The 18,694-nt window shown below is 41.6% G+C and overlaps 1 protein-coding gene across 1 annotated transcript in view; it reads right to left on the bottom strand.

The window, feature by feature from the left end:
* KCNQ5 (potassium voltage-gated channel subfamily Q member 5) overlaps positions 1-18,694 on the bottom strand; it is a 363,854-nt gene that overhangs the window by 91,485 nt on the left and 253,675 nt on the right. The window contains exon 2 of the mRNA XM_056856609.1: positions 14,701-14,791. Coding sequence (XP_056712587.1) covers positions 14,701-14,791 — 91 coding nt within the window. The remainder of the gene's footprint in view (positions 1-14,700; positions 14,792-18,694) is intronic.

The following is an 18,694-nucleotide window of genomic DNA, read 5'->3' as shown; positions in this document are numbered from 1 at the left end:
CAACCGGCAGTTCTCTTCCACAGTTCTTGTGTCTCCTGCATTTAACACTCACTGGAAGATTCAGTAGAAATACTGGGAATGAACTGCATCATTCAAAGGACTGATGCTTGTGACTATTTGTTTCAGTCTATCTCCTCCTGTGCAGAGTGTCACTTACATTTCTTTATTATATTATGCAGATGGTAGCAATTAGGAAGCCATGTTTTCCTGATAAACCTGTTTAACTGTCCTACAAAATCAGTCAGTTACTATTAATTACCATAGACATGTTGACAATCTGCCAACTTTCAGTTCTTCCATGTGACTGTAACGTCTTAACTTCACAACTTTCATAAAAGTTTCTCAAGGTTGATCTGTCTCACCCAGAGTACAGTAGAATTGAAGACTAGTGCACTACTTTGCTGTGGGTGAAGGTATATGAGGGAATGCATTATTGTCTCTGGGTACTAACTGAGTTCTTTCCAACATCTTCCTTACTGACTCAGTTGTGGCAACAAATATATACATGTGTATGTAGATGTATATATAGATGTTGTTTACTTTTATGAAGATGTTCTGAAGATGTGTGAGTATATACACACACAAGTGGACCACAAGGACTTGCAAGGGACATCCCGTTTATCCTCCCCCACTGTTTCTTCTTTCCCTTTCCTGAAAGCCCCAATAGCCTCTCCCCTTTTCCTGCTTCCTTCTCTCCTTTCCACCCACCAGCCACCCTACTTTTATCCCTCCCCGCCCGCCCCCAGTCTTCAGCTTTCCCTCCTTTCCTAATCCTGGAAGCCTCTCTTTGGGAAAATTCTGCATGGTTCCTGCTGCTGGACCAAGCCCAGTTGCACAATGAAAAACCTACAGGTACTTGTGGGGAGCATGCCACTTTCCCCTGTATCTGACATACCACACTATTTCTTCTTTTCCTTATCATGGTAGCCCCCATATCCTCATCTTTCCATGCTGTCTTTTCTCCTTTCCACCTACCAGCCAACCTATCCTTTATCTGCCTCTTATCTTCAGTTATATTTATTCATTTATACCTCACCTTTATCCCAATAGGGACCCAAAGCACCTTCCATCATCCTGGAAAGGGTCCTGACCCTCCCCCTGCCTTTTACTGATAGAAATCAAGGCTTGAAGGCAGGAAGAAGAAGAGCTGGTTTTTATATGCCGACTTTCTCTACCACTTAAGGGAGACTCAAACCAGCTTACAATCACCTTCCCTTCCCCTCCCCACAACAGACACCCTGTGAGGTAGGTGGGGCTGAGAGGTCTGGAAAATTTCTGGGAAAATTTCTGCCTATGATTTCAGGAATGTTACTGAGATGGCCGTAAGAAACCAACAGCAGGAAATGTGAAGAAAAAACCACTCATTTGCGCAAATCCTGCTGATGCTTGTGGGTTGTGGAAAGAGGTTTCATTCCTGCCATCTCAGCAATCGGCTTGCAGCTGAATGGAAGTGTTCCCTTTTAATATTTCCTCTCAGATCCTTGGGGGTTAGTGCAAAATGTGAATTCTCTCCCTTTACAATAATGTGACCGTGTACCCAATCTGTTGATGCTTCTGTTCTGTGTCCGATGCCATCTGCCACAATGCTTTGCAATTATCGCTGTGGTTTATTCTTTATGTTTTTAGGCTTCACAGAAAACTCATTCTCCAAAATTAATTGACATAGTACTTCCCTTTGAAAATTATAAGCATACAAGGCACTTCACTCACTTAAGTCTGATTTAGTCCAGATATTAAAGCTGTTGCTGTTGTGATTTTCTTTGGCTAAAGCTAGTTAGCTCAGCTACAGATAGCTCTCTGTGTTACAGTGAAGACTACTTTGAACAATATATTTCTTGATTTGCTGGACTTCAAAATTATTTATAACTTCCCATGTGTGTATATTAGGAGCCATCAAGATGCTTCCGATTCATGGCAACCCTATGAAGCAATGTCCTCCAAAACGCCCTAACAGCCTTGTTCAGGTTTTGCAAATTGAGGGCCGTGGCTTTCTCTATAAAGTCAATCCATCTCATGTTGGGCCTCCCTCTTTTCCTGATCCCTTCAACTTTCCCTACCATTATTGTCTTTTCCAGTGACTCTTGTCTTCTCATAATGTGACCAAAGTATGATAGCCTCAGTTTAGTCATTTTAGCTTCTAAGGGACAGTTCAGTCTTGATTTGATCTCGAACCCACTGACTTGTCTTTTTGGTGGTCCCCGTAAAACTATTTTCCAGCACCGCATTTCAAAGGAATCTACTTTCTTCCTGTCAGCTTTCTCCATTGTCCAACTTTCACACCAATACATAGTAATAGGGAATACTATGAGCACAATCCTGAAGGGAGGGGATTGGCATAGGAGCCAGCATGATGCAGCTGACGTAAGTGCCCATTTATCCTGGGATAAGAGGCACTTATGCTGGCATGGGGGGCATTCACACTGGTGCTGGTACCTGCGCAGCCACCAGCACAGCGGTGCCGGGAGTGAAATCCCGAAAGTGGGAGCCCACCAGCACAGCGGTGCCGGGAGTGAAATCCCGAAAGTGGGAGCCCACGACGGCATGTGTGGGGGTGTTCCAGGGTGTGGAGCTGCCTTTAAGCAGCATCCTAACCCCTTTCACCCTGAGAATGCCCCCTTGAGTTGCAGTGTTGCTACACCACCTTTTTTTGATGGCATAGCCTCGCTGTTTTCTATGGGAGTATTTCCCCCATTTTACATTTTAAATTGCATTATTTTCCCCGTGGCGGACGGGAAGCCTCTGTGGAGGCGCCACGACTGTGCCACTCCCGGCCACAGTGCATCCACCCCCCTTCAGGAATGGGCTGCCTGGCATGAATTAACTTGATCTTGGTTGTCAGTGACACAACCTTACACTTAAGAATCTTTTCTAGCTCCTTCATGGCTGCCCTTCCCGGTCACAAACTCCTTCTGATTTCCTGGTTGCAGTCTCCTTTTGGGTTGATGATGGAGCCAAGGAATAGAAAGTCTTGAACCATTTCAATTTCCTCATTGTCAACCTTAAAGCTGAGTAATTCCCCAGTAATCATTACTTTTGACTTATTGATGCTCAGCTGTAGTTCTGCTTTGGCACGTTCTGCTTTAACTTTCACCAGTAGTCATTTCAAGTCTTTGCTATTTTCTGTCAATAATGTGGTGTCATCTGCATTTTTCAGCCCTGGCGGAATGCTCTGCCTGCTGACATAAGGGCCCTGCGGGACTTTAAGAGTTCTGCAGGGCCTGTAAGACAGAGCTATTCCACCAGGCCTATAGTTGAGGACAACCACAGATATTATGTTGCTGGACTCCCTATTTCCTCCCCTTTCGTATTATGCTCTGCCTGTCTACTCGACCAAGCCGATAGAAATTGGAGCACCATCTTGAGATTTGTCTGTTTTAACTGGATTGTTACTGTTTTATGATTTTAAATTTGATGGTTTGATGTATATTTTAAAGGATGTGACCTACCCTGAGCCTGACCTTGGCTGGGGAGGGTGGGCAAGAAATTGAATAAATAAATATCTCAAATTAATGATCCTTCCATCAATTTTCACTCCACCTTTATCTAAATCTAATCCAGTTTTCCTTAAAATATCCTCTGCATATAGATGGAAGAGACAGGGAGAGAAAATACTTCCTTGTCTGACATCTTTGCCAACTGGAAACCATTCTGTTTCTCCATATTCTGTCCTAACAGTAGCCTCTTGTCCAGAGTACAGGTTGCACAACAAAGCCATCAGATGCTGTGGCACATCTTTCCTTTAAAACCAGCCATAACTTTTCATGATCTGTACAGTCAAAAGCTTAGCTGTAATATATGAAACACACACTGGTTTCCTTTCGAAATTCTTTTGTATCTCCAGTAACTACCATAAATTTGCAATATGATTCTCTAGTGCTTTTTCTTGTTCTGAATCCAGCTTGAACACCTGGAATTTCTCGTTCCATATATGGTAACAGTCTTTGTTGCAAGATTTTGAGCATCACTTTCCTCATGTGAGAAATTAATGTGATGGTCCGATACATTAATTATAATGATAGCAAAAGGCTATAAAATCCCATAAGCATAACAATGAAGAAGGCATATTAGTGAAAATATTGCAAAAAGTATATCACCAAGAATAGACAAATGAGCCATTCAGAGAAAACCATTTCACACAAAAAGATGGTCAAATATCAACAGAAGCCTTGGTGAAAAAGGACTGTCTTGCAAACTTTTCTACAAGCTGTTAGCAAAGTTACTCTGTAATCTACAAACCACTTGTGGCAGGCTATTCAATAAGGGTGGAGCAATTTTTTTCCTTTTCTCAACTAACAGGTCACTTTTGGGCATAGTGTGTTGTTGTTTGATGCCAACTCAGTTCATTAAAAAAAATCCTCCATTAATTAATCCTGGATGATGAAGCTCACTGATGGCTGAATCGCTAAGACCTGTTTGGAGGAGCTGGGAAGAGTCACTTTCTCCAAATTTTCTACCAGGGCACTTAGTGCAGCATCAGCCCTGGCTTGATGGCCAAATGGCTTGATGCCATCTTCTATTATCCTTTCATCATCCTATACAAGTACTCCATTGGTCAGACTTCTGGTATGATTTTGTGTCTGAGGTTGAGGATTCTGTTGGCCTTAGATGAGTTTTCCACTGACACAGCATCTTCAAGTTGGGATGGGCTAGGAAGAAGGAAATTCTCCTTCAGTATGTCCCTGTGCAACAACTATAGTCATCTGTTGGCTTCCCTACCACTCAGGGTGGTCCACCAAGCATCGGCCACAGCCTGAGCCTTTTCCATCGAGGCTCTGGCTCTGTGGAATGGGCTCCCTGAAAAGGTGAGGTGGGCCCCTCCTTGGAAATCTTCAGGAAGTCCTGCAAGGCCTGCTTTGTTTGCTAGGGATTTTGAGGGAGTCTGAATTGGCAGGCATCTTTTTTTGTGTGTGTAAGGGGGGGGGAAAGAGAGTTGGGGTTTGTTGTTTTACTTTTGCTTTTAAATGGATTTTTTAAGAAACTGTTGTTGTAAGCCACCCTGAACCATGAGGAATGGCAAAATATGAATAAATAAATAAATAAAAAACAGCCTTGGAAAAAGGCCTCAGCCCACTGTGGCTCCCACTACCCAAATGAAAGGAGGGAGAAAGAGTAATCCTGCCTGCCCGGCCAGCCAGTTCTACACCATGTGAGGCTCAGGTGAGCCTGGCACTTTCTTCTGCATGTGGTGTGAGGCTCCAGCAGGCTGGGCACCACCTTCCTATCTTGAAGATGTGGTTGGTCTCTGAGGAGATGTCCTGCATAGTTGCCACTGCTCCTAAGTACCAACTTCATCTCAAAAAAGCATACTCAGTTTCTTGGTTTACTGAGGAGCTAGGAGCAATGAAACAGATAAGCAGACAGTTTGAGCTCAAGTGTGGGAAAGCTCCCATGAACATAGTCCATTATGACTTAGAGCACATTTTCATATTTATTCTGTGACAGTGATGGTCGCGAAATGAGGTCACTTCATTGCCACCACTGTGTCTGCATAAAGAAGCCAGCCAAGATATTCTGGGTTGGTGAGGGGGCTTTTACATTTTACTGACGAGTTCGACATAGAACATGCTGTAACTCACTGTGACATTTTTGTAAGACATTTTGCAGATAGAAATTACTCACATCTGCCATGAATTAGACTCTAGAGTTCTATGTCAGAATGTTCTACAGTTCTATCTTAAAATGTTTCCGGCACCCATCTCATTTCGATTGCTGGGATTGATTTCAGCTATTGTGGCCCGAGGATGCAGAAAAGCTGCTTGGAAGACTGATCAACACCTTCAGAATTTAATTCTTGCCTATTTTGGCTGACTAAAGCTGGACAGAATTAACCAATTGGAACCAGGAGACAGCGAATGCTTCCTTAAAGGAGGGTGTAATGCCAACTGCAATGGAAGAGGCAGTTGTAAAACTTCTTCTAGGAAAAAAAGTCATTCCTGGATCCTAAATAACTATCACTATAACATTTTTTTTAAAGTGCTTGAGTGGGTGGAAGCTAGACATCTCCAGACTTTCTTGGATGAAAGCATTTAAAGCTGGTTTCAGGGCTGGGTCTGAAATTCAACCTGCCTTTTGAGAGAAATGGTAGGAATGAGAGAAAAGGTAGGAATGCATCCCTGTTGATTCTCCCAGTCAACTCAGGAGACTTCAGCAAGCATGATAATCAAGCATGCTATCTTTTTATATTGACTGGCAGAAATAAACATCAGGGTAACTGTGCTTCAGTGATTCCATACGCTCTGGCCAACCTGTACTAAAACGTGATGCTGGAAGATAACTGCTCAGGTCTATAACACTTATGCTGGGGGATTCACGTTGCTCTGTCTTTTATCTCTCATGCTTTTTATATGAAGCAACTGGGCAAGGTCATGCAGGGAACTGGAGTGATGTGTCATCAATATGTGTCATCAGTATGCACCAATTTTATTTCTCCATTTCAGTTGATTTGGGCCAGGCAGTGAACGTTCTGAACTATTTCCTGGAGGCAGTATTCGGCTAGGTAAGAACCTCTAAACAAACTAAGTCCTGATATAACAAAGATACTGTTGGTCAATAATATGATTCATGGCTTGGGGGTGCTGTCTGTGTCTGCAGGTCTCCTGATTAGTACATAGCACATTTCACCAGCTTTGGGAGCTTCAGCAACTGTGGTCCTTCCTTGAGAGGCAACATGCTTTGATCACATAACATAGATCATTGTAATACACTCTCTGGGCCTATGACAATTTGAATGCTTCAGCTGGTTCCAACTGGAGTAGCTACATGGCTGACCAGCACTTCTAGAGGATATCTCATGAATTTTAAAACAACTGTACTGGTGGCTGATTCACTTCTGGGCCTGACACAAAGTGATGGTTTATTACTTCAAACACTTAAATTGTTTTGGATCAGGATATCTGAGGGACTCCTTGCTACCATATGTATCTGCTCATCAGTTTTGATCTTTGGAGGCCCTCTTCTGCTTCCATTCTTTATCAGAGGTAAGGCAGACTGATACACAAAGCAGGGACTTTTTTGTTGTGGCACCTCAAAAGCGAAATGTCCATCCCTCAGCTGTTTGCTTGGTGCTGACAGTGCAATCCTAAAGAGACTTAATCCAGTCTAAGCCCATCCATTTCAATGGACTTAGACTGGAGAAACTCTGCATAGGATTGCACTTGAGTCTTCTGTTTCTTTAGCTAGGCTAGGTCATTTGCCCATGTTCTTCTCTCCCTTGAAAAGTTTGCTGGTTTGTTTTTAGGATTTTATGTGCCTTGATTGTTTTATGAAATGTTATCTGCTGTTTTAAAACATTTCGTTTATATAATTCTTTAATTTTATATTATCACTTGGTTTACATCTGTTTTCTTGCACTTATAACACGGCTAGTTTAAAAGCTGCTTTTATCATTTAGAGACTTTTAATAGATCCTTTTATTTACATAATTTATATTTGGACTGGGAATTTTATGAATATATTATTACTTTTATTTATTTCTTGTAAGGTGCCCCAAAAACCTATTAGTTGAGCACCAAGGTAAAAATTATTAAAATAAAATAATACATTTCAGCATTACATATATATTTGTTTCCAAACAGAACCTTGATTAGTTACCATGACTGCTCCTAAGTAGAAGGGTATCTTGAAGCATTGGGTGATTCCCGTCACATTCTAGGGGAGGGAGTGCTGGAGTCTTCCCCCCACTTCCAAGGACCCCGGGTCACTGCTTCTCGGTCATGGCAAACTTATCTCCCTTGCTGGCTCAAAAGCGTTGTGATTGAGAGGTCCTGTTGAAACAGCCAGATCTTCAAAAGGAGCCTCTTCCATTGGGCCAGGAGGTGTGGAAAGATGGAAAGGACTGAAAGAATGAAATGCCTTTACCAGCCTTCTTTGTGTGTTTTGGCATCATTCGTTTCTTGTTTTTGGTTTCAGCCAGCATCTTGTTGAGCCTGTCCCCAAAGAATCTACCCCCTTGGGATGGGTATGCTAACAGAACAGACTTTAATCTGAAGTCGGCCTGCCAGGCTCTCAACCACAATGCCCCCCTAATAGCAGAATTAGCTGCCACTGAGTGAGCAGAAAAGGTAAGGGCATCTAGGGATGCATTGGCTAGGAAGGTGGAAGCTTTAAGTACCCTGCTTATGCCTTCTGCAACCCTTGTATTCTGTCTTGAAATTTACTGCGAGAGCTTCCTGGTCCATACTATTGAAGCCCTGGCAAAGATGGCTATAGTAGTGTGTATGGCTAGGGCAGAAGCCTCGTGGGCCTTTCTAGTCAGGAATTCAGCCTTTCTATTTAACTGGTCCCTAATGTATCCTACCCCATCCTTAGACAGCAGATCAGAGGCCTGAAAGGCAGCCACAGGAGCATCCACCATTGGGAGTTGGAGCATGTCCATGGCATATGAAGCCAGACTGTATAGCTTCCTGGTATTAGTTGGGAACTGCCTGTTGGCAATAGGCTTGTCCCATTCTGCCCTCACCAATCTCTCAAAGTATTCCAGGAAGGGGACGTTCTTATTCTGAGAGTTAAATCTAGGGAAGAATTATTTAGGTCTGGATTTGGCCTTCACCTCCACAAAAGGATCAGGTTCCTCCAATAGGTCCAATGCTAAAATGGCCTTAGAAAGGAGCACTGGTAATTAGGAATGGAGCTGGGGAAAGGAGGGAGGGGGTGGGCCACACATGTGCTGGTGGCCCTAGGGTCAGAAAGAAACACGCCAGGCAGGGGGCATGGTGGCTGCCCCTGCAGAAAGAAACAGAGGGAAAGCAGTGGCCAGTACAAGCTAAGGGTAGGCAGGCTGGTAGCGCTCTTTCTCCCCATGTCTGTGCTCCCCATGCTTGCACTGGTGCCCTCCCTCTCCTCGTGCCTGGGGCAAGTGCCCCCACCAGACCCCCCACCCCAATATCCAGCCCTGCTGGTACTCCTCAGCTGAGAAAAGCCAGGGATGCTGCTCTTCCTCCAAAGGGGCTTCCTCACCTAAAATGAATTCCTTTTCCTCTCTCCCCTCCTTGTCTGAGTCAGTATCTATGGAGACATAGTCATCCCTGTAGCTAATCCTGGGTCGTCAATACATTGACTTCATTGCCGCCTTGGTGGGCCATTGTCTTCCAGCCCCTCCAAGGCTGCAGGAGGGGTCCCCTCTATGATGGTCCTGAGGGGCCTTGCACTGCTAAGGGGAACTCTCAGGAGAAGTGACTGAACCAAAGGGAGGGGAAAAGGAAGAAGCCTGCAGGGTCTGGAACTCTTCTTTTATCGCCTTGCTGATCATGGCCATGATCTCAGACTGGGTGACCGGCCTCCCACCCATGTCTTTAATAGACTCTCCAACCAAGGCAGATAGATAAGAGGAAAGGTAGGTAGATAGGCAGGCAGGCAGAGGAACGAGGGCAAAGAGTGCAGCATACTGGACAACAAGAGATTAGAATAGAGAAAGGGATCTGAGAGGAATTTGAAAGTTTTCCTAATCCAAGGGCAAATCCACAGCGGAGCTAGGCTGTGAAGGTGCTCTCCCCAGCGAGGCAGGAAAGAAACTAGAAGTACCATGCAATTCCAGCCGAGGAGACAGGAAATAGAAAGATTTGTTCCTGCCTCCCCGAGCATGTGGCAGGAATCACCCAATGCTTCAAGATGTCCTTCCCTCAGAGGGAGAGCATTTTATTTTTATGTTTCTTTCTGTTCCTTCAACTATTTCCGCACTGTTTAGTAATCTGTGCCAGGAGACTCTTTAGTTCCCCATCTCTCACTGCACTCCCCCCCTTTTCATTCCCATTGTAAATATGACCTCTTGTTCTTCTGTGTAAATAAAACGTCATGATACTCTGTACAATTACAGAGCCAAGTTTTATCAACTATTTTGTACTGTGAAGTATCAAAATCCAAGCAGAAGTATGGGATGGAAAGAGAGAAAGCACTGTGATTCAAGGATTACCTGAAACCTACCAGCAACATTTTTGCTGTGATAGTTGTAGGCTTATACTACTTTTGAGGGGGGATTATTTAACATTGGGTTTTGCAGTCTGTCTGTGTTATAGCAACAGGAAGAGCATTGTTCTATTATGCCCATACACATTAAAAATTAAAGGCTAATATAAGAAAAAGATTCATTTCCTCTATATACGATCACTGCTTTCAAATTATGTGTTTTGGAATATTAAGACTTATCTGAATTATTTGTTAACCATTATGCCAATACACAGAATATGGTACTGTTGTTGCTTTCTAATGGCACAATAACATAAAAGATTGAGAAATATTATCAGCATTTTCTAAAACTGGTGACACAAATCTGAGCACATGTTATTGTTCTTGACAATACCACTTAAAAATGAAGCGGAACATAGTAATCAGAGCATCGCTAGAGAGATCAAAATGTTGATGCCCCAATCCAACAAGAGATATTTGTGTACAGAAACAGGCATCTACTTGCACATTAAGGATACATACCAAGTGGCACTACAATTCATGAACATACACATGAGCACATGAAGCTGCCTTATACTGAATCAGATCACTTGTCAAGGTCAGTACTGTCTACTCAGATGGGCAGCTGCTCTCCAGGGTCTCAGGTAGAGGTCTTTCACATCACCAACTGCCTGGTCCTTTTAACTGGAGATGCAGGGATGGAACCTGGACCACCTGCATGCCAAGCAGATCCTCTCCCACTGAGCCTTGGCCCCTCCCCCAACAACTGCTTTAGATGTTTAAAAGCAAACATCTAACACTATTCCCATTTGAATTGTAGACTGAGTATAGTGATAAGCATTCCCATTTTGCCATCCAAATGTAAATATACATCCCTGCCAATTCTTTCCCCGGTTATTGATGGGTAACACAACAGCTTATTTATTTAGCAAATTTGTATCCCCTTGTTTTCTTCAAAATGGAACACCCAAGGAGGTCAACACCAACACATCATAAAACATCCAAAAGTAAATATTAAAAATAGAAAAATCAAGCATCAGTGAATCAAAACCGCAGCACTAGAATCTCAGGGAACACATTAAACAGGAATTTTCAAACCCCTCCCAGAACAAATGCAGTCTTTAGATTATATCAATTGACAGAGAAGATGCCAACTGGACTTCCAGGAAGGACAGCGTTCCTTAATTTAGGGGTGGCAGTTCTTCACAGCTATCTCTGCATCAAAGCCAGAAGTTTGGATTATTGTGAAAATAAGTAATAATTAACTTGTTTGTTGTGCTTCATGTAATGGCTGCTCCTATGATGAGTACCTAATCTACACAAATAACTTGATCAATGCTACTGTCATGGGACAGCCTGCTGAGGCTTCCTCAGATGAGGAGGACCTTGAAGCAGCAGGCAGTGGAAGGGAGGAAGAGCAGCAGGCTGAGCAGTCACAGGTAGATGAGTTCCCCTGTACCTACAACCACACAGAGCAGGGGACTCGTGTGTCAGAGAACTGGCTGCAGGCAGGGTCACCAGAGAGCCCTCCAAAGCCACTGGGAGTTGACAAAGGTTTAGAGCACTCCTACATGAGCACAGAAGAAGTGCTAAACTGTATGCCCAGCGAAGAGCACTCCCTGCTGACATTGCTGAGGCTAATGAGCTTCACCCAGCAGGGAATGCTGAGTCAGAAGAACAAGCAACAACTGGCTCACCCTAAGCCTATTTAAGCAGGCACTTGTATCCGGGCCAGTGTGGGAACAACTTATTATTACCACCCTGTGTTCTCTTTGGACTCTGATGGCGGCCGATACTCTTGTGGCCTTGACCTTGGAATGGACTTTGACTTGACATTTGGACTTCGCCTCTGACACTAGGACTGTTGTGGCTTGGACCTGGAACAGACTTTGACTTGGCATTTGGACTTCACTTCTGATACAGACTTTGGACCCAGACCTGGAACAGCCCAGTATTGACCCTCGAACTGCTATTCTACTACCCGCCTCTGGCCCTCAGGTCTGCCAGCATTCAGGACAGCTACCTAGTAATTTTGTTGCAGAGGCAGGATCTGAACCAGAGATTCCCATCAGCATAATTTTATCATCCCATCTAACCAATCCAAAATTTCCAACTAGTGGTCATGATTCCACTTAAAGGTACGTGCATCAGCAGCACAGCCATTTTGTCTTAAAGAAAAACAATAGGATCAGCTAAAGTACTCAAGTCCAGAGGTTTACACTGCAATCTTAAACACACCTTTCTAAACCCAACAGAATATCACATCACAGCTTTGTGGAAAGGAGAGGGGGAAAGCCCAGACAAGGAGAATGAAACAGAGCCATAATTTTATAATTGTATCTAAAATATGTATCTCTGGCTCTTCTAAAAAGATTCATGATGGCTAATAAAATAATTTAAAAAACATATAATTAACAAAATTCGAAGCTTACTCTTACTAAACATAACTTCACCAGCTATCAAACCAGCTAAACATAACTTCACCAGCTATCAAATATGGAGTTAATTTTTATTGAAATATTTTAATTTCCATTTCAGCAATGAAAGCAAGCTTTTAACTAAAAGCCCCTTCTTATATAGTGAAAGGATTATCTACCAAATAAACAACTAAAAGTAAATTCTGTGTTGTAAGTGGGGTTATAATTGGTTCTTAGGGTGAAAAGTTTGAGAAAAACTGCAGCCTATACTCTAGATAATGTAAGAGTGCCACTTTAATGATATAAGTGGTTTGTTGGTCAATGACCGTAATAAACTGAATTGTATCAGTGGTGTAATAAGTTTGAATGACAAGGGCACACAGCACAGTGTTCCAGCGATGTTCCCCAGCTGTGGAAACCTATGGTCTTGTCAAAGGTTGAATTTTTCGGTTTATGCTAGAAAGCCTAAAGAGAAACTCAATATCTTAGGGGGCAGTTGTGCCTCTGGATAAGAGCTTTAAGGTGGTATTTAGTGAAAGTAAGTGATTGGAACTGCCATTCTGTGGCTGTGATTAAGTAACAAAGGTGTTGTTTATGTTTATATATACGTTTACAAGACTCCTCAGCAAAAGCCAGGGTAGATTTTAAAATAAATCTATCCATAATATAAAGCTGTATGTATGTATAAAATTATTAGATACCATTTAACTATCAGTACATGTTATTTTAACAGCTTTTAAAAACTGGCAATCAGCGGTACATACTTTTGAAATATAGAGCTCAGTGCAAAATATAAAAGGAGGACATGAATACAGAATAGCAAAAGCTCTTAAATCCACTGTCTTAGCATGGCTTTAATATCCCATGCTTCAAACATAAAATTACTTCCCTTTCACACATCACCATCCTTCTTCCACACTGTTCCACATTCCACTTGCTGATCATTTCATTCACTGCAAAACCTTATTTTTTCCTGCTAGCCAAGCTTCTTCTGCAGCAGAGGTGGTCCTCCTCCATGAACAGTTATGCCACAATAAATATGTTAATACTCTTTGTTGTTTTGTTGTTGTTGTTGTTGCAACAGGCTAACAAAGCTACTGCTTTGGAATCTGGTCTCTAGTTCCATTATTATTTTTCAAAAAATCTTGTTTCCTCTTGATCTTTTAAAATTAAGAAGCATTTCTATAAGGGAGAGCTTCTCTACTTTATTCCCAAACCAACACCACTGCTATAGGGAGTCAGTGTTATAATTTGACCTGTTTGGGTCCAGAGACATAGGGCATTGTGATAGTCTATGTAAAGCAGAGAACCTAAAAGACTCCACACACCAACCAGCCAATAGGATAGTATATGCTTGCCTAAGGAGCACTTAAGAATTGCTCAGTTCTGATCTTTCTGGAAACCCCTGCAGGATAGGAATTACCTCTCTCCGCTCTTCTGGAGTACAAAGGAGGGATGCGATGACTCTGCAAGATAGTGCCACCTTACACTAATCCACATCTTTTGCCTCTTCTGAGAGCCAATCCAATATTCCACATGAGATCACAAGAAAAAGAGAGCACTAGTGCGCTTCTCAGGCATGTCGGCCTGGTCTCCAAAAGAGTCTGCATTGGCAATTTCCAGCACTTCCCCCTTCCCCTTCCACAGATTCCCAGTTTCGGCTGCAGACCCCACCCACCCCATTTCATTCCTCAGGGCCCTCTTTCCCCCAAGGAGCAGCATTTCGTGGAAATCAGTGGGCTGTAGTGGAAAGGGGGTAATTTAGTCTGGATCCAACATCTCAACTGCATTTTCTTTCTACACAGACACACACTTGCCTCCCCCCATCACAGCTATTCAGGAAATTCATCTCTTTTAAGACCTGATGAGAGCCCCATGGCGCAGAGTGGTAAGCTGCAGTACTGCAGTCCAAACTCTGCTCACGACCTGAGTTCGATCCCAACGGAAGTTGGTTTCAGGTAGCCGGCTCAAGGTTGACTCAGCCTTCCATCCTTCCGAGGTCGGTAAAATGAGTACCCAGCTTGCTGGGGGTAAAGGGAAGATGACTGGGGAAGGCACTGGCAAACCACCCCGCAAACAAAGTCTGCCTAGAAAACGTCGGGATGTGACGTCACCCCATGGGTCAGGAATGACCCGGTGCTTGCACAGGGGACCCTTTACCTTTTAAGACCTGATGGGCACCTGAATGAAACCACTTAGCATTCAAGACCCATTAAGGGGGATATCTAATTGTGAAGGCACATTCCTTGTGTCATGAGCCCCAGTGATTAGACACCAAACCCACAATAATACACACAGTAAAATGCCAGGAACATGATTTGACCTGTTTGGGTATTTATAAAACATACTCGGAAATTTTCTTGTGTCAATAAAATCCACTTACCAGAATGAAGAGGCAATTAGTGGCAAGCCATGTATGCTCAGGAATAGTAGAAAATACTGACAAAATCAAGCAACCAAACACAAGGAGAAAACTGAAAAACAAAAGAATATTAAAAAATGGTGAGGACACAAAAAAAGTAGAACTTCAAATATGTGAACGACAAGTTATCTGGATTCTTTGTGTTCCCAAAGTAGCATGATGTCAGTGGCACCTTATGTATATAATAAAAGGTTCCACTCACTTAAATATATGGCATCTTTTTTAAAAATAGGTTATATAATTAAAAAAAACAATAGGTGCAATTTAGAGCCATGTACATCAATTAACTGGAAGTTAAATTCTTTTCAACAAGTACTTCTCAGCTAACTGCATTAGACAACTGCATAATTTCATAGTTTTTATCTAACACGATTCTTTCAATGAAAACTATTTGCATGAAATAAGGAAATAAGAACTCTTTGGACTTTCCTATAATAGATTTTAGATGATGGGTAACAAATCCTTCTAAAAACACATCAAGATCATTAAAAAAACAATAGGTGCAATTTAGAGCCATGTACATCAATTAACTGGAAGTTAAATTCTTTTCAACAAGTACTTCTCAGCTAATTGCATTAGACAACTGCATAATTTCATAGTTTTTATCTAACACGATTCTTTCAATGAAAACTATTTGCATGAAATAAGGAAATAAGAACTCTTTGGACTTTCCTATAATAGATTTTAGATGATGGGTAACAAATCCTTTTAAAAACACATCAAGATACAGTAATTTTGACCTTTTCAATATGCAGTTCTTCTTTGCTCTTGCAGTTTTCAAAAGCGTTTCTCTCGGAGCTGCTTTGAAATGCTTATAAATTGTTTTAAAATGCTTGTTTTAAATGCCTTTTTAATTAACTATTTGTATTCAGTAAGTAATTACTGTTGCAAAATAAACTGATACAAGAACAAAGGGCTCTTGACACAGTTCTCTGGCAGGCATTACAAAAGTGCAAGACAGAGGCAATTTGTTGTGGTGCCAATGCTAAATACAGGGAAGAACTGATTGATAGGAGAGATTTGTTGGATGTTGGGCCAAAATCTTGCATGCAGAGCTGTCTGCAACATGCCACTTACACTGTGGGCAACTACACAATACGCCAGCGCTTTGTGAAGCATGATATCTAGAGTTTCAAGCTAAGTTTGAATAAAGGGTCTAAAATCAAAACGCCAGACTCAGTTTTGCTTCAAGATGTGGAGGTACCAAGTCCCTCAAGAAGCCATTGTGGTGCAGTGGTTAAAGTTGTAGACTGTGACCAGGGAGATCTGGATTAAAATTCCCACTCAGCTATGAAGCTCACTGGGTGACCTTGGAACAATCCCTGTTTCTCAGGGTTGTTGCATGGATAAAACAGGTGGGGAGAGCCATGTAGGCTGCCCTCAGCTTCTTGAAAGGAGTAGAAGATAAAAATGTGATTGATTCAACAGGTCTGTCATTGTTACTCAATTATTACATTAAAGTTTTTCAGTTAAAAAACCCCTCCAAAAGCAAAGTAAAAAATGTGACTACAACTGACATTGCAATGAGTGCTGGAAGGGATTTGAATACATATTGGGATTGGATCCAGACTAAATTTTCTACTCATGAAAACCATTTTGGTCACTAGAACAGAACATTCCCCCCCCCCAACCCAGCCCACTGATCTGTCTAAAATGCTTCTCAGGAACTGCATGAGTAGAAAATTGGGGGAAGGCAAAATTGGTAGAAATTGCCCCACCCCATCAATTAGTGGAAAATTTACTCTGGATCCAACTCATTCTCTGCCTTAAAAATGCCTCAAATGGCAGTAAATGTTCAATCTTTACCCAGCCCCTGTATCTGTCTTCACCTTTAGCTACTTCATTTCAACTGCTTTAATATAAAATATAAAAATTAAGTAAAACATGAATTCATTAAGTAAAACATGATATGGATTATTTGTGATCTTTCCTGTGGTACCCGTGTGTCTTCTGACACAGAACAAATAGTAGTTGGGAAGGGGAAAATTAAATTGTGGAGCATTCTCTGTTAACGTTCTTCTAACCATGGAACTGCTGATTATTTTCTTCAAGATTCCCAAACACAATGTCACAAATACTCGTCTAGTGCTTTCCTTTGATTAGTGGAAATACTGGTTCACTACTGGCCGTTAACTCGCTTATCAAAGAAATATCTACAAGGTGACAATCCCAACTAGTTTTGATTTAGAAATGTTCTGTACTGTTGCATCTCCATTTAAAAGGAATCTTTTCAAAGATAATGCTCTGCTGACACTGTGGAAAATAATACAGTTTTGATAGTGAAAGCCATGTGGATTAAATTTTCCATCATTTATAGCTTCTATGTGACTTGTTTATGCAAGTAAAATGAGATATGACAAAGGTTATTACAATTTGTTTAACATGTCTGACAAAAACTGTATAGAGCAGAAGCATTCCTCCATTGAAGGAGGACTGTAAATTTATACTGTAAACATTCATATGAAATGACTTGCTCTTTAGCCCTTTCTATGAATTTAGCAGCATGACCTTCTAGGTCAAGACCTGATGAAAGCAAGGGACATCCACATAAGGAAGTTTAGTAAGAATGGTCTCTTTAAACATCTGAAGAGTAGTTCCACTGAAGAGTTTTCAAGATTGTAAGCAGTTGTCTTTTACAATTTATTTTCCTTATTAACTGACCTTTATAGTGGGGAAAATAAACATCTGAGAACATTCAACTGTTTTTCAATCCCGACGATTGTGTTACTGTTTTAATTCAATGTTATGCACACTATAGATGCTGATGCTTTTATTTTGTTAGCCTCTATACGTCTGTGTATTTTTTTTTCTGGTTTATCAATATTGGCCCGGTTTCAAAGAACTGCAGGAATAGTTCCATGTAACCAAAAGAACTTTGGAGTTTTAGTTCTTAAATGACAGCTTTTTTGAAACCACATACAGCTTCAAACACAATTTTTGATATGACATAAGGATCTACTCTTCAAAGATATTTTTTAAATTCCATGTGGTATGCCTGCCTGAACACTTGAGCACATCAAAGTCATTCTTTAGATCTCAGCCGTAATTATTAGGTATTGGACTCCAAACACAAAATATTTTAACTCACACGAGACGGAAGACTGATAATAGTGATTTTCGTAAGTTATAGTTATAAAACCTGCTACCAGTAAAGAGAAATAAGGAAAATTGAATAACTGATTCTTTATTTTGTGTGTGTGTGTGTGTGTGGGGGGAGGAATTGCAGGAAAAGATAGCCTTTTAGGAATAAGAGACTTAAAATCAATCTTCGGGAATAAAAGGCTTAAAATGCCACATCATTACATGCAAGCAAAAAATAAAAAATAGTATTTTGAGATCCTAAAACAATATGCTATTAGTGGATTTCATGATCCAATTCACAACAAAGAGAAAATAAAGCACAGATAAATATCTCGGTGCTGGAATGAGAAAGCAGATGTTGCAAATGGACAAATCTCTTCATAGGCTGCTTTTGAACATATGTAATTTTGCAAACATAAATGTCACCCTACCCTACCTGGATGGCCCAGGCTAGCCTGATCTCGTCAAATCTCAGAAGCTAAACAGGGTCAGCCTTGGTTAGTATTTGGATGGGAGACCACCAAGGAATACCAGGGTTGCTGTGCAGAGGAAGGCACTGGCAAACCACCTCTGTTAGTCTCTTGCCATGAAAACCCCAAAAGGGGTCGCCATAAGTCGGCTGTGACTTGAAGGCACTTTACACACACACACACACACACACACACACACACACACACACACACACACACACACACCGCATTACAGAAACTCAAAGATTTTGTTAATCCCTAATGTGAAAATGGTCAAAGAAAAATAATGAGAACTTGATATCAAGAAAATAGTTTAGAAACAAAGAAGTCAATATTAATATCAGTTCTCTCAGCTTCTGGCATTGTTCCCTTATCAATGAAATCTAATCTTGAACGCATTCAGA

Source organism: Euleptes europaea, chromosome 10 (assembly GCF_029931775.1).
Source record: "Euleptes europaea isolate rEulEur1 chromosome 10, rEulEur1.hap1, whole genome shotgun sequence".
In the NCBI taxonomy this organism is placed as follows: domain Eukaryota; kingdom Metazoa; phylum Chordata; class Lepidosauria; order Squamata; family Sphaerodactylidae; genus Euleptes; species Euleptes europaea.
This window is presented reverse-complemented; position numbering and strand designations above follow the sequence as displayed.